Source organism: Anomaloglossus baeobatrachus, chromosome 2 (assembly GCF_048569485.1).
Source record: "Anomaloglossus baeobatrachus isolate aAnoBae1 chromosome 2, aAnoBae1.hap1, whole genome shotgun sequence".
Lineage (NCBI taxonomy): Eukaryota > Metazoa > Chordata > Amphibia > Anura > Aromobatidae > Anomaloglossus > Anomaloglossus baeobatrachus.
This window is the reverse complement of record NC_134354.1, coordinates 43244671-43259483: the sequence shown is the minus strand read 5'-3', so window position 1 is coordinate 43259483 and position 14813 is coordinate 43244671. Positions and strand designations below refer to the sequence as shown.

The window sequence follows — 14813 nt, the reverse complement described above, 5'->3', positions numbered from 1 at the left end:
TTTTGCTTTTATATTATTCTCGCTGCTCCCCGCAGTTTTCTGTTTTGTTTGTTTGTTTTTTGTTTATTTTTTTTCTTTTTAATGCGTTTTAGGATTCCGGAGATATGGGCCTTCTTATTTTTTTGCAGTCTTTTCCAATGTGATGTTGGTGGCATGCTGATTGTTAAAAATCATAGGAATCTCTGTATGCAAATGCAAAAAGTGGACATTTTTGACATGGTGAAAAAAGCATAGTGCTCCCTCTATAGTTCTGTATTGTTCTATCACTACTGTGCTCCCTCTATAATTCTGTATTGTTCTATCTTTACTGTGCTCCCTCTATAGTTCTGTATTATTCTATCTTTTCTGTGCTCCCTCTATAGTTCTGTATTGCTTTATCTTTACTGTGCTCCCTCTATAGTTCTGTATTGTTCTATCTTTACTGTGCTCTCTAATATCTTTACTGTGCTCCCTCTATAGTTCTGTATTGTTCTATCTTTACTGTGCTCTCTAGTATCTTTACTGTGCTCCCTCTATAGTTCTGTATTGTTATATCTTTACTGTGCTCTCTCTATAGTATCTTTACTGTGCTCCTTCTATAGCTCTGTATTGTTCTATCACTACTGTGCTCCCTCTATAGTTCTGTATTATTCTATCTTTTCTGTGCTCCCTCTATAGTATCTTTACTATACTCCTATAGTTCTGTATTGGTTTATCTTTACTGTGCTCCTTCTATAGTTCTGTATTGGTTTATCTTTACTGTGTTCCCTCTATAGTTCTGTATTGTTCTACCTTTACCGTACTACCTCTATGGTTCTGAATTGCTTTATCTTTACTGTGTTCCCTCTATAGTTCTGTATTGCTCTGTCTTTACTGTGCTCCCTCTATAGTTCTGTATTGCTCTATCTTTACTGTGCTCCCTCTATAGTTCTGTATTGCTTTATCTTTACTGTGCTCCCTCTATAGTTCTGTATTATTCTATCTTTTCTGTGCTCCCTCTATAGCTCTGTATTGTTCTATCACTACTGTGCTCCCTCTATAGTTCTGTATTGTTCTATCTTTACTGTGCTCTCTCTAGTATCTTTACTGTGCTCCCTCTATAGTTCTGTATTGTTATATCTTTACTGTGCTCTCTCTATAGTATCTTTACTGTGCTCCTTCTATAGCTCTGTATTGTTCTATCACTACTGTGCTCCCTCTATAGTTCTGTATTATTCTATCTTTTCTGTGCTCCCTCTATAGTATCTTTACTGTACTCCTATAGTTCTGTAATGGTTTATCTTTACTGTGCTCCTTCTATAGTTCTGTATTGGTTTATCTTTACTGTGCTCCCTCTATAGTTCTGTATTGTTCTATCTTTACTGTGCTCCCTCTATAGTATCTTTACTATACTCCTATAGTTCTGTATTGGTTTATCTTTACTGTGCTCCTTCTATAGTTCTGTATTGGTTTATCTTTACTGTGTTCCCTCTATAGTTCTGTATTGTTCTACCTTTACCGTACTACCTCTATGGTTCTGAATTGCTTTATCTTTACTGTGTTCCCTCTATAGTTCTGTATTGCTTTATCTTTGCTGTATTCCTTCTGTAGTTCTGTACTGCTTTATCTTTACTTTTCTCCCTCTATAGTTCTATATTGGTTTATCTTTACTGTGCTCCCTCTATAGTTCTGTATTGCTCTATCTTTACTGTGCTCCCTCTATAGTTCTGTATTGCTCTATCTTTACTGTGCTCCCTCTATAGTTCTGTATTGTTCTATCTTTACTGTGCTCTCTCTAGTATCTTTACTGTGCTCCCTCTATAGTTCTGTATTGTTATATCTTTACTGTGCTCTCTCTATAGTATCTTTACTGTGCTCCTTCTATAGCTCTGTATTGTTCTATCACTACTGTGCTCCCTCTATAGTTCTGTATTATTCTATCTTTTCTGTGCTCCCTCTATAGTATCTTTACTGTACTCCTATAGTTCTGTAATGGTTTATCTTTACTGTGCTCCTTCTATAGTTCTGTATTGGTTTATCTTTACTGTGCTCCCTCTATAGTTCTGTATTGTTCTATCTTTACTGTGCTCCCTCTATAGTATCTTTACTATACTCCTATAGTTCTGTATTGGTTTATCTTTACTGTGCTCCTTCTATAGTTCTGTATTGGTTTATCTTTACTGTGTTCCCTCTATAGTTCTGTATTGTTCTACCTTTACCGTACTACCTCTATGGTTCTGAATTGCTTTATCTTTACTGTGTTCCCTCTATAGTTCTGTATTGCTTTATCTTTGCTGTATTCCTTCTGTAGTTCTGTACTGCTTTATCTTTACTTTTCTCCCTCTATAGTTCTATATTGGTTTATCTTTACTGTGCTCCCTCTATAGTTCTGTATTGCTCTATCTTTACTGTGCTCCCTCTATAGTTCTGTATTGCTCTATCTTTACTGTGCTCCCTCTATAGTTCTGTATTGCTCTATCTTTACTGTGCTCCCTCTATAGTTCTGTATTGCTTTATCTTTACTGTGCTCCCTCTATAGTTCTGTATTGCTTTATCATTACTGTGCTCCCTCTATAGTTCTATATTGGTTTATCTTTACTGTGCTCCCTCTATAGTTCTGTATTGCTTTATCATTACTGTGCTCCTTCTATAGTTCTATATTGGTTTATCTTTACTGTGCTCCCTCTATAGTTCTGTATTGCTCTATCTTTACTGTGCTCCCTCTATAGTTCTGTATTGCTCTGTCTTTACTGTGCTCCCTCTATAGTTCTGTATTATTCTATCTTTTCTGTGCTCCCTCTATAGCTCTGTATTGTTCTATCACTACTGTGCTCCCTCTATAGTTCTGTATTGTTCTATCTTTACTGTGCTCTCTAGTATCTTTACTGTGCTCCCTCTATAGTTCTGTATTGTTCTATCTTTACTGTGCTCTCTAGTATCTTTACTGTGCTCCCTCTATAGTTCTGTATTGTTACATCTTTACTGTGCTCTCTCTATAGTATCTTTACTGTGCTCCTTCTATAGCTCTGTATTGTTCTATCACTACTGTGCTCCCTCTATAGTTCTGTATTATTCTATCTTTTCTGTGCTCCCTCTATAGTATCTTTACTGTACTCCTATAGTTCTGTATTGGTTTATCTTTACTGTGTTCCCTCTATAGTTCTGTATTGTTCTACCTTTACCGTACTACCTCTATGGTTCTGAATTGCTTTATCTTTACTGTGTTCCCTCTATAGTTCTGTATTGCTTTATCTTTGCTGTATTCCTTCTGTAGTTCTGTATTGCTTTATCTTTACTTTTCTCCCTCTATAGTTCTATATTGGTTTATCTTTACTGTGCTCCCTCTATAGTTCTGTATTGCTCTATCTTTACTGTGCTCCCTCTATAGTTCTGTATTGCTCTGTCTTTACTGTGCTCCCTCTATAGTTCTGTATTGCTCTATCTTTACTGTGCTCCCTCTATAGTTCTGTATTGCTTTATCTTTACTGTGCTCCCTCTATAGTTCTGTATTATTCTATCTTTTCTGTGCTCCCTCTATAGCTCTGTATTGTTCTATCACTACTGTGCTCTCTAGTATCTTTACTATGCTCCCTCTATAGTTCTGTATTGTTCTATCTTTACTGTGCTCTCTCTAGTATCTTTACTGTGCTCCCTCTATAGTTCTGTATTGTTATATCTTTACTGTGCTCTCTCTATAGTATCTTTACTGTGCTCCTTCTATAGCTCTGTATTGTTCTATCACTACTGTGCTCCCTCTATAGTTCTGTATTATTCTATCTTTTCTGTGCTCCCTCTATAGTATCTTTACTGTACTCCTATAGTTCTGTATTGGTTTATCTTTACTGTGCTCCTTCTATAGTTCTGTATTGGTTTATCTTTACTGTGCTCCCTCTATAGTTCTGTATTGTTCTATCTTTACTGTGCTCCCTCTATAGTATCTTTACTGTACTCCTATAGTTCTGTATTGGTTTATCTTTACTGTGCTCCTTCTATAGTTCTGTATTGGTTTATCTTTACTGTGTTCCCTCTATAGTTCTGTATTGTTCTACCTTTACCGTACTACCTCTATGGTTCTGAATTGCTTTATCTTTACTGTGTTCCCTCTATAGTTCTGTATTGCTTTATCTTTGCTGTATTCCTTCTGTAGTTCTGTATTGCTTTATCTTTACTTTTCTCCCTCTATAGTTCTATATTGGTTTATCTTTACTGTGCTCCCTCTATAGTTCTGTATTGCTCTATCTTTACTGTGCTCCCTCTATAGTTCTGTATTGCTCTGTCTTTACTGTGCTCCCTCTATAGTTCTGTATTGCTCTATCTTTACTGTGCTCCCTCTATAGTTATGTATTGCTTTATCTTTACTGTGCTCCCTCTATAGTTCTGTATTGCTTTATCATTACTGTGCTCCTTCTATAGTTCTATATTGGTTTATCTTTACTGTGCTCCCTCTATAGTTCTGTATTGCTCTATCTTTACTGTGCTCCCTCTATGGTTCTGTATTGCTCTATCTTTACTGTGCTCCCTCTATAGTTCTGTATTGCTTTATCTTTACTGTGCTCCCTCTATGGTTCTGTATTGCTCTATCTTTACTGTGCTCCCTCTATAGTTCTGTATTGCTTTATCTTTACTGTGCTCCCTCTATGGTTCTGTATTGCTCTATCTTTACTGTGCTCCCTCTATAGTTCTGTATTGCTTTATCTTTACTGTGCTCCCTCTATGGTTCTGTATTGCTCTATCTTTACTGTGCTCCCTCTATAGTTCTATATTGCTCTATCTTTACTGTGCTCCCTCTATAGTTCTATATTGGTTTATCTTTACTGTGCTCCCTCTATAGTTCTGTATTGCTCTATCTTTACTGTGCTCCCTCTATAGTTCTGTATTGCTTTATCATTACTGTGCTCCTTCTATAGTTCTGTATTGGTTTATCTTTACTGTGATCCCTCTATAGTTCTGTATTGCTTTATCTTTACTGTGCTCCCTCTATGGTTCTGTATTGCTCTATCTTTACTGTGCTCCCTCTATAGTTCTGTATTATTCTATCTTTTCTGTGCTCCCTCTATAGCTCTGTATTGTTCTATCACTACTGTGCTCTCTAGTATCTTTACTATGCTCCCTCTATAGTTCTGTATTGTTCTATCTTTACTGTGCTCTCTCTAGTATCTTTACTGTGCTCCCTCTATAGTTCTGTATTGTTATATCTTTACTGTGCTCTCTCTATAGTATCTTTACTGTGCTCCTTCTATAGCTCTGTATTGTTCTATCACTACTGTGCTCCCTCTATAGTTCTGTATTATTCTATCTTTTCTGTGCTCCCTCTATAGTATCTTTACTGTACTCCTATAGTTCTGTATTGGTTTATCTTTACTGTGCTCCTTCTATAGTTCTGTATTGGTTTATCTTTACTGTGCTCCTTCTATAGTTCTGTATTGTTATATCTTTACTGTGCTCTCTCTATAGTATCTTTACTGTGCTCCTTCTATAGCTCTGTATTGTTCTATCACTACTGTGCTCCCTCTATAGTTCTGTATTATTCTATCTTTACTGTGCTCCCTCTATAGTATCTTTACTGTACTCCTATAGTTCTGTATTGGTTTATCTTTACTGTGCTCCTTCTATAGTTCTGTATTGGTTTATCTTTACTGTGTTCCCTCTATAGTTCTGTATTGTTCTACCTTTACCGTACTACCTCTATGGTTCTGAATTGCTTTATCTTTACTGTGTTCCCTCTATAGTTCTGTATTGCTTTATCTTTGCTGTATTCCTTCTGTAGTTCTGTATTGCTTTATCTTTACTTTTCTCCCTCTATAGTTCTATATTGGTTTATCTTTACTGTGCTCCCTCTATAGTTCTGTATTGCTCTATCTTTACTGTGCTCCCTCTATAGTTCTGTATTGCTCTGTCTTTACTGTGCTCCCTCTATAGTTCTGTATTGCTCTATCTTTACTGTGCTCCCTCTATAGTTATGTATTGCTTTATCTTTACTGTGCTCCCTCTATAGTTCTGTATTGCTTTATCATTACTGTGCTCCTTCTATAGTTCTATATTGGTTTATCTTTACTGTGCTCCCTCTATAGTTCTGTATTGCTCTATCTTTACTGTGCTCCCTCTATGGTTCTGTATTGCTCTATCTTTACTGTGCTCCCTCTATAGTTCTGTATTGCTTTATCTTTACTGTGCTCCCTCTATGGTTCTGTATTGCTTTATCTTTACTGTGCTCCCTCTATGGTTCTGTATTGCTCTATCTTTACTGTGCTCCCTCTATAGTTCTGTATTGCTTTATCTTTACTGTGCTCCCTCTATGGTTCTGTATTGCTCTATCTTTACTGTGCTCCCTCTATAGTTCTATATTGCTCTATCTTTACTGTGCTCCCTCTATAGTTCTATATTGGTTTATCTTTACTGTGCTCCCTCTATAGTTCTGTATTGCTCTATCTTTACTGTGCTCCCTCTATAGTTCTGTATTGCTTTATCATTACTGTGCTCCTTCTATAGTTCTGTATTGGTTTATCTTTACTGTGATCCCTCTATAGTTCTGTATTGCTTTATCTTTACTGTGCTCCCTCTATGGTTCTGTATTGCTCTATCTTTTCTGTGCTCCCTCTATAGCTCTGTATTGTTCTATCACTACTGTGCTCCCTCTATAGTTCTGTATTGTTCTATCTTTACTGTGCTCTCTAGTATCTTTACTGTGCTCCCTCTATAGTTCTGTATTGTTCTATCTTTACTGTGCTCTCTAGTATCTTTACTGTGCTCCCTCTATAGTTCTGTATTGTTATATCTTTACTGTGCTCTCTCTATAGTATCTTTACTGTGCTCCTTCTATAGCTCTGTATTGTTCTATCACTACTGTGCTCCCTCTATAGTTCTGTATTATTCTATCTTTTCTGTGCTCCCTCTATAGTATCTTTACTGTACTCCTATAGTTCTGTATTGGTTTATCTTTACTGTGTTCCCTCTATAGTTCTGTATTGTTCTACCTTTACCGTACTACCTCTATGGTTCTGAATTGCTTTATCTTTACTGTGTTCCCTCTATAGTTCTGTATTGCTTTATCTTTGCTGTATTCCTTCTGTAGTTCTGTATTGCTTTATCTTTACTTTTCTCCCTCTATAGTTCTATATTGGTTTATCTTTACTGTGCTCCCTCTATAGTTCTGTATTGCTCTATCTTTACTGTGCTCCCTCTATAGTTCTGTATTGCTCTGTCTTTACTGTGCTCCCTCTATAGTTCTGTATTGCTCTATCTTTACTGTGCTCCCTCTATAGTTCTGTATTGCTTTATCTTTACTGTGCTCCCTCTATAGTTCTGTATTATTCTATCTTTTCTGTGCTCCCTCTATAGCTCTGTATTGTTCTATCACTACTGTGCTCTCTAGTATCTTTACTATGCTCCCTCTATAGTTCTGTATTGTTCTATCTTTACTGTGCTCTCTCTAGTATCTTTACTGTGCTCCCTCTATAGTTCTGTATTGTTATATCTTTACTGTGCTCTCTCTATAGTATCTTTACTGTGCTCCTTCTATAGCTCTGTATTGTTCTATCACTACTGTGCTCCCTCTATAGTTCTGTATTATTCTATCTTTTCTGTGCTCCCTCTATAGTATCTTTACTGTACTCCTATAGTTCTGTATTGGTTTATCTTTACTGTGCTCCTTCTATAGTTCTGTATTGGTTTATCTTTACTGTGCTCCCTCTATAGTTCTGTATTGTTCTATCTTTACTGTGCTCCCTCTATAGTATCTTTACTGTACTCCTATAGTTCTGTATTGGTTTATCTTTACTGTGCTCCTTCTATAGTTCTGTATTGGTTTATCTTTACTGTGTTCCCTCTATAGTTCTGTATTGTTCTACCTTTACCGTACTACCTCTATGGTTCTGAATTGCTTTATCTTTACTGTGTTCCCTCTATAGTTCTGTATTGCTTTATCTTTGCTGTATTCCTTCTGTAGTTCTGTATTGCTTTATCTTTACTTTTCTCCCTCTATAGTTCTATATTGGTTTATCTTTACTGTGCTCCCTCTATAGTTCTGTATTGCTCTATCTTTACTGTGCTCCCTCTATAGTTCTGTATTGCTCTGTCTTTACTGTGCTCCCTCTATAGTTCTGTATTGCTCTATCTTTACTGTGCTCCCTCTATAGTTATGTATTGCTTTATCTTTACTGTGCTCCCTCTATAGTTCTGTATTGCTTTATCATTACTGTGCTCCTTCTATAGTTCTATATTGGTTTATCTTTACTGTGCTCCCTCTATAGTTCTGTATTGCTCTATCTTTACTGTGCTCCCTCTATGGTTCTGTATTGCTCTATCTTTACTGTGCTCCCTCTATAGTTCTGTATTGCTTTATCTTTACTGTGCTCCCTCTATAGTTCTGTATTGCTTTATCTTTACTGTGCTCCCTCTATGGTTCTGTATTGCTCTATCTTTACTGTGCTCCCTCTATAGTTCTGTATTGCTTTATCTTTACTGTGCTCCCTCTATGGTTCTGTATTGCTCTATCTTTACTGTGCTCCCTCTATAGTTCTGTATTGCTTTATCTTTACTGTGCTCCCTCTATAGTTCTGTATTATTCTATCTTTTCTGTGCTCCCTCTATAGCTCTGTATTGTTCTATCACTACTGTGCTCTCTAGTATCTTTACTATGCTCCCTCTATAGTTCTGTATTGTTCTATCTTTACTGTGCTCTCTCTAGTATCTTTACTGTGCTCCCTCTATAGTTCTGTATTGTTATATCTTTACTGTGCTCTCTCTATAGTATCTTTACTGTGCTCCTTCTATAGCTCTGTATTGTTCTATCACTACTGTGCTCCCTCTATAGTTCTGTATTATTCTATCTTTTCTGTGCTCCCTCTATAGTATCTTTACTGTACTCCTATAGTTCTGTATTGGTTTATCTTTACTGTGCTCCTTCTATAGTTCTGTATTGGTTTATCTTTACTGTGCTCCCTCTATAGTTCTGTATTGTTCTATCTTTACTGTGCTCCCTCTATAGTATCTTTACTGTACTCCTATAGTTCTGTATTGGTTTATCTTTACTGTGCTCCTTCTATAGTTCTGTATTGGTTTATCTTTACTGTGTTCCCTCTATAGTTCTGTATTGTTCTACCTTTACCGTACTACCTCTATGGTTCTGAATTGCTTTATCTTTACTGTGTTCCCTCTATAGTTCTGTATTGCTTTATCTTTGCTGTATTCCTTCTGTAGTTCTGTATTGCTTTATCTTTACTTTTCTCCCTCTATAGTTCTATATTGGTTTATCTTTACTGTGCTCCCTCTATAGTTCTGTATTGCTCTATCTTTACTGTGCTCCCTCTATAGTTCTGTATTGCTCTGTCTTTACTGTGCTCCCTCTATAGTTCTGTATTGCTCTATCTTTACTGTGCTCCCTCTATAGTTCTGTATTGCTTTATCTTTACTGTGCTCCCTCTATGGTTCTGTATTGCTCTATCTTTACTGTGCTCCCTCTATAGTTCTGTATTGCTTTATCTTTACTGTGCTCCCTCTATGGTTCTGTATTGCTCTATCTTTACTGTGCTCCCTCTATAGTTCTATATTGCTCTATCTTTACTGTGCTCCCTCTATAGTTCTATATTGGTTTATCTTTACTGTGCTCCCTCTATAGTTCTGTATTGCTCTATCTTTACTGTGCTCCCTCTATAGTTCTGTATTGCTTTATCATTACTGTGCTCCTTCTATAGTTCTGTATTGGTTTATCTTTACTGTGATCCCTCTATAGTTCTGTATTGCTTTATCTTTACTGTGCTCCCTCTATGGTTCTGTATTGCTTTATCTTTACTGTGCTCCCTCTATAGTTCTATATTGCTCTATCTTTACTGTGCTCCCTCTATAGTTCTATATTGGTTTATCGTTACTGTGCTCCCTCTATAGTTCTGTATTGCTCTATCTTTACTGTGCTCCCTCTATAGTTCTGTATTGCTTTATCTTTACTGTGCTCCCTCTATGGTTCTGTATTGCTTTATCATTACTGTGCTCCTTCTATAGTTCTGTATTGGTTTATCTTTACTGTGATCCCTCTATAGTTCTGTATTGCTTTAACATTACTGTGCTCCCTCTATAGTATCTTTACTGTACTCCTTCTATAGTTCTGTATTGCTTTATCATTACTGTGCTCCCTCTATAGTATCTTTACTGTACTCCTTCTATAGTTCTGTATTGCTTTATCATTACTGTGCTCCCTCTATAGCTCTAATAAACTGAAACTAATTTTTAGGAGTTTATTCTTTCTGTGCCTTTGTCAAATCTTGCTTGAATTTAACTTTTCTGTGACATGTGACATTGTATGCAGAGGTGCAGCACACGCCAGACAATCCCTTTAAGAGGCCAACATAGAATGAATAAATAAATCCAGTGCAAATGGTGGTACTCTAACTTATGACCTCAAATCTGCAAGGCAACATTGCACTTGTTGGTACTGAGAAATTGTCTTTGTGTGTATTCGGACATCTTTTATAATCCTATTTTCTTTCTCTTTTAAGAAATCGTTGCCAACTTCCACTAGTACGTTTTTTGATACAAGTGAATTTGCCTCTCCGACTTTCTCCATTCATGTGGACATAAGTGAAAAATTTGAAGTGGAGCAAAGGCCAGAACATAAGAGCTGCGATGGAGGCTATGCAAACAGAAAGAGACTTGTGGACAGCGACACAAGTGGCACAACGACGACAAGTGGGGAACTTCCCTCAGCCGTCTCATCCTCTGTAGGGTCAAGTGGACAAGAGGAAGACCTCTCTACAGGACATCGAGGAGATGGGGCGTCCTCTGCTGTATGTAAACTTGGAAGTGCTTCCATTACCCGGATTCCAGCAAAGACCAAGGATGACTCTTCAAACCTCCCACTTGACACCAGTGGGGTCTTCAACATAAATATGGATAGTGTTTCCATAGCAGACCCTAACAAGCTCTGGACTGGTGTCGGACAAATTGAGGTCCACCAACAGGAGGCAAAAGACTCAACAGAGTCCCAAGAAGTTGGGATTGCAATGGACCAATGCAATGACATCTGTTTAGATGATGACCTGGCAGAGCAGTACTGCAGCGATTATGGTGAGGAGGAGGAAATTTCAGAGAATGAGAACTCTGATAGCCAACTGGTATCGGGCTATATGAGACGATGAATTCTATGTTTTTGTGCATTAATCACAACAGAAGAGTTTGTTTTATAGCACTGTGATACGGGAGCACTTACACGTGTGTGTGTGTCTGTGTGTCTGTGTATGTATGTATGTATGTATATATATATATATATACTGTATATGGAAAATGAGGGGTGTGTCTTATAAGCTGAATGTAGCTTACTGGACGTGGGTCACAGGAGGCAGGGTAGGTGCGGTGTGCTGCACTGTGGGCTGTGCTACAAGCGGTGAGGTAGGGGCAACCTGAAATGTCGGCGGTGCGGGCTTCAAATAATAGCGCATGTAGTCGGCGTGTGTGCAGATGGAGCTCTCTGCTCAAGATCTCATCTGTGCATGCGCTGCCTCCGGCCCATTGATCTCCCAGCAGCGGACTTAAGGAAAATAGTGCCTGGAGGTGGCGCGTGCGCAAATATGATCTCGGCTTGTCATTGAGCCAATAGCCCAGTCTTGCTCATACGCCTACTCCGGGCGCCATTTCTTTGAAGTTTCTGGAAGTCCCTCCTGCCTCACAGCTCCCGCAACAAGAATCTGGGACACCCGCTGCACCACCCGCAGCATCGCCCTACTCTAGCACCGCCCCTGCCACCCTCCCCATCCAGTAAGACATTACTGGATAATAAGACGGACCCTAATTTTTTATTTTTTTTTTCCTCTAAATTTGGGGTGCGTCTAATAATCCAGTGTCTTATTAAATGAAAAATACCGTATATAGACACACACATTATATATATATATATATATATATATATATATATATATATATATATATATATATATATATATATATATATATACATATATATATACACCGATCAGCCATAACATTAAAACTCCATGCCTAATAGTGTATGTGTCCCCCATGTATCAAAAAAATGGTGTAGACGCACTTTAATCAGTGTTGGTTGCCCATGATCATGTTGCTCGTTTATAGGTTGCCCTTCTTTGAATCACTTTTGGTAAGTACTAACCACTGTACTCCAGGAACACCCTTAAAGACGTTCCATATTGGAAATATCTTGGCGCAGTCCTCTAGACATCACAATTAGGCCATGGTCATAGCCGCTCAGACACTTACGCTTGCCCATTTTTTTGCTACCAACACATCAACTTTGAAAACTGACTGTTCACTTGCTGCCTAATATTTCCCATCCCTTTAACCGGTGCTATTGTCATGTGATAGTCAGTGGCTGATCGGTGTATGTACAACTGATCGGTAAAGAACCACTTTTTATACTGCAGACATTTCCAGGAGCGATAGGTCGTCCTACAACCAGGATCATGTTTGTAATATATGTTTTACCTATGAACCTTTTGTTTATACAGTTTTTATATGCAAAAATAACTACAACATTGTAGAAACTCAGAGGCGATAAGGTTAAAAGGCAGTGCAGAATTGAACTGTAAATCCAGAGTGGAAGGTAATACGAGGGATCCGTACTTTAAGAAACTTTGCATTAATCAATAGTACAGGCAAATAAAGGAAACTTTGTAATATATCATAATGGAGAAATCAGCTTCCTTCCCCACTTATGAGCCACTTCTCCCGTTTTTCCTGCCTTCTTAATTCACCACTTTGAAAAATACAGCTCAACTCCAACTTGCTGAAGACAAGACTGACTCTACCAGTTCTTTGTGGTGTCAGGAGACACCTCCTTTTATTCTGGATGATTGAGGAGCAGAGTAAGAAAAGAGGGAGACACAGAAAGATTGTGCAGTGCTTTTTAACAAGTCTTTTGCTGCACCCCAGAGCTGATTTCACATCTACACTGCTCAATACTTCTGTATTCTGACCTCCGTTTAGCTTTGGCTCTGTCTGTGCAGTAACGAAGGAATGAAGGGCAGGAATCCGTCTCTATGTGCTGTATATGGGAGACATTGTAGCAGCTAGTCTCCTCTCACCAGCTCAGAGTCAATTGCCAATTGAAAGATGGAGCCTGCAGAAGGGATATCTGGTGAAAATGCAGAATGCAAGTCTTTCAATTAACAGAAATAGTGTTCCTCATGTACACACACAGAACAGCTTATTAAAATACGGTTACCCTTTAAAATTAACCACCAATATGGCTTCTTACCCTACGGTCACTTTATATGAATATTATTTGATTCCTTCAATAATCCTCTTACTTTTGGAGACCAGGTAATAAACTATGGGATAATAAAACCTTTGCGAGACTTTGTTTTTTTGTAATTAATTTTAATACTCTCTGTTTAGGCATAATTGGGTACGTCCATTTGCATCGCCAAGGCCGGTAACACACATCCAGCTTTTATGGTGCAAGTACGGACTGCAAAAAGTCTGGACTTCCCGCGAGTCTCCTCCCCTGAAGTCAAAAGCCTCATATAAAGCTTTGGGGCACTTGGGTTCAGGTTAGGAGACCTGCGGGCCTCATATACATCTTTGGGGCACTTGGGTTCAAGTCAGGAGACCTGCGGGCCTCATATACATCTTTGGGGTACTTGGGTTCAGGTCAGGAGATCTGCGTGCCTCATATACATTTTTAGGGCACTTGGGTTCAGGTCAGGAGATCTGCGGGCCTCATATACATCTTTGGGGCACTTGGGTTCAGGTCAGGAGATCTGCGGGCCTCATATACATCTTTGGGGCACTTGGGTTCAGGTCAGGAGACCTGCGGGCCTCATATACATCTTTGGGGCACTTGGGTTCAGGTCAGGAGATCTGTGGGCCTAATATACATCTTTGGGGCACTTGGGTTCAGGTCAGGAGATCTGCGGGCCTCATATACATCTTTGGGGCACTTGGGTTCGGGTCAGGAGACCTGCGGGCCTCACACACATCTTTGGGGCACTTGGGTTCAGGTCAGGAGATCTGCGGGCCTCATATACATTTTTGTGGCACTTGGGTTCAGGTCAGGAGATCTGCGGGCCTCATATACATCTTTGGGGCACTTGGGTTCAGGTCAGGAGATCTGCGGGCCTCATATACATCTTTGGGGCACTTTGGTTCATGTCAGGAGACCTGCGGCCGGTCTGGAAGTGATGCTCCCTACTTAGGTAGTTTTCACACACGCAACATTCATGGCCCAACTCTGCCAGTGCGTAAAAGGATGACCGTTCTGGTAGCCGGTTGTGTGTCATAATATTTCATGACTGTCGGTGGTACCTTTGTATTGAGGTGCTCTTCCAATGGGCTGACCGAGGAAGGAGGACAAACCATTGTACCCACCCATTTCTAAGGGAAACAAAAATGATCAGCTAATGACCACAGTTAGAGACCAACAAATTAGATTTGTGTACATTTTCTGTCCCCGGGATCAGACACATTACTACACCAAATCGGTACGTAGTGTTCTGTTTTGTTGTCACAGAGTTTTGCACAAACTTCCCCAACTGTCATGGCAGTGTTGGGTTCTGTACAAATTACAGATTCTAACACTCCACCCAATGGTTTCTCTGGTGTCTGATATCAACACAGGCAGACTCGAGCATTAACCTGCTGTGTACTGATTCTTAGGCAGGCTAGCAAGAGTTAATCACTGCTGGTCTGTTTGCTCCTTTGATCACATGTTGTGGGGAGGCCTATCACATCTGCTCCCCTCCTGTTTATGCTGGTTGAATCCTTCCACCCATGCCAGCTATAGTTTGCTGTTTGTTGGTCTGTGACATGTGGTGTCCCAGATGTTCTTGAAATAGTTGTGATTATTGCTTGGGGTAGTTGTTGCATTTATCCCTGTTGATTTGTAGCTTCTC

General features: G+C 38.9%; 1 protein-coding gene across 4 annotated transcripts in view; it reads left to right on the top strand.

Annotated features, from left to right (window-relative positions):
• The window catches only part of LOC142290927 (interferon alpha/beta receptor 2-like), a 97530-nt gene extending 84264 nt beyond the window's left edge, over positions 1-13266 (top strand). For all 4 annotated transcript variants that reach the window (XM_075335017.1, XM_075335018.1, XM_075335019.1 and 1 more), the window contains exon 8: positions 10449-13266. In XM_075335017.1, coding sequence (XP_075191132.1) covers positions 10449-11087 — 639 coding nt within the window. In that variant the 3' untranslated portion in view covers positions 11088-13266. The remainder of the gene's footprint in view (positions 1-10448) is intronic.
• Positions 13267-14813: the final 1547 nt, after the last annotated feature.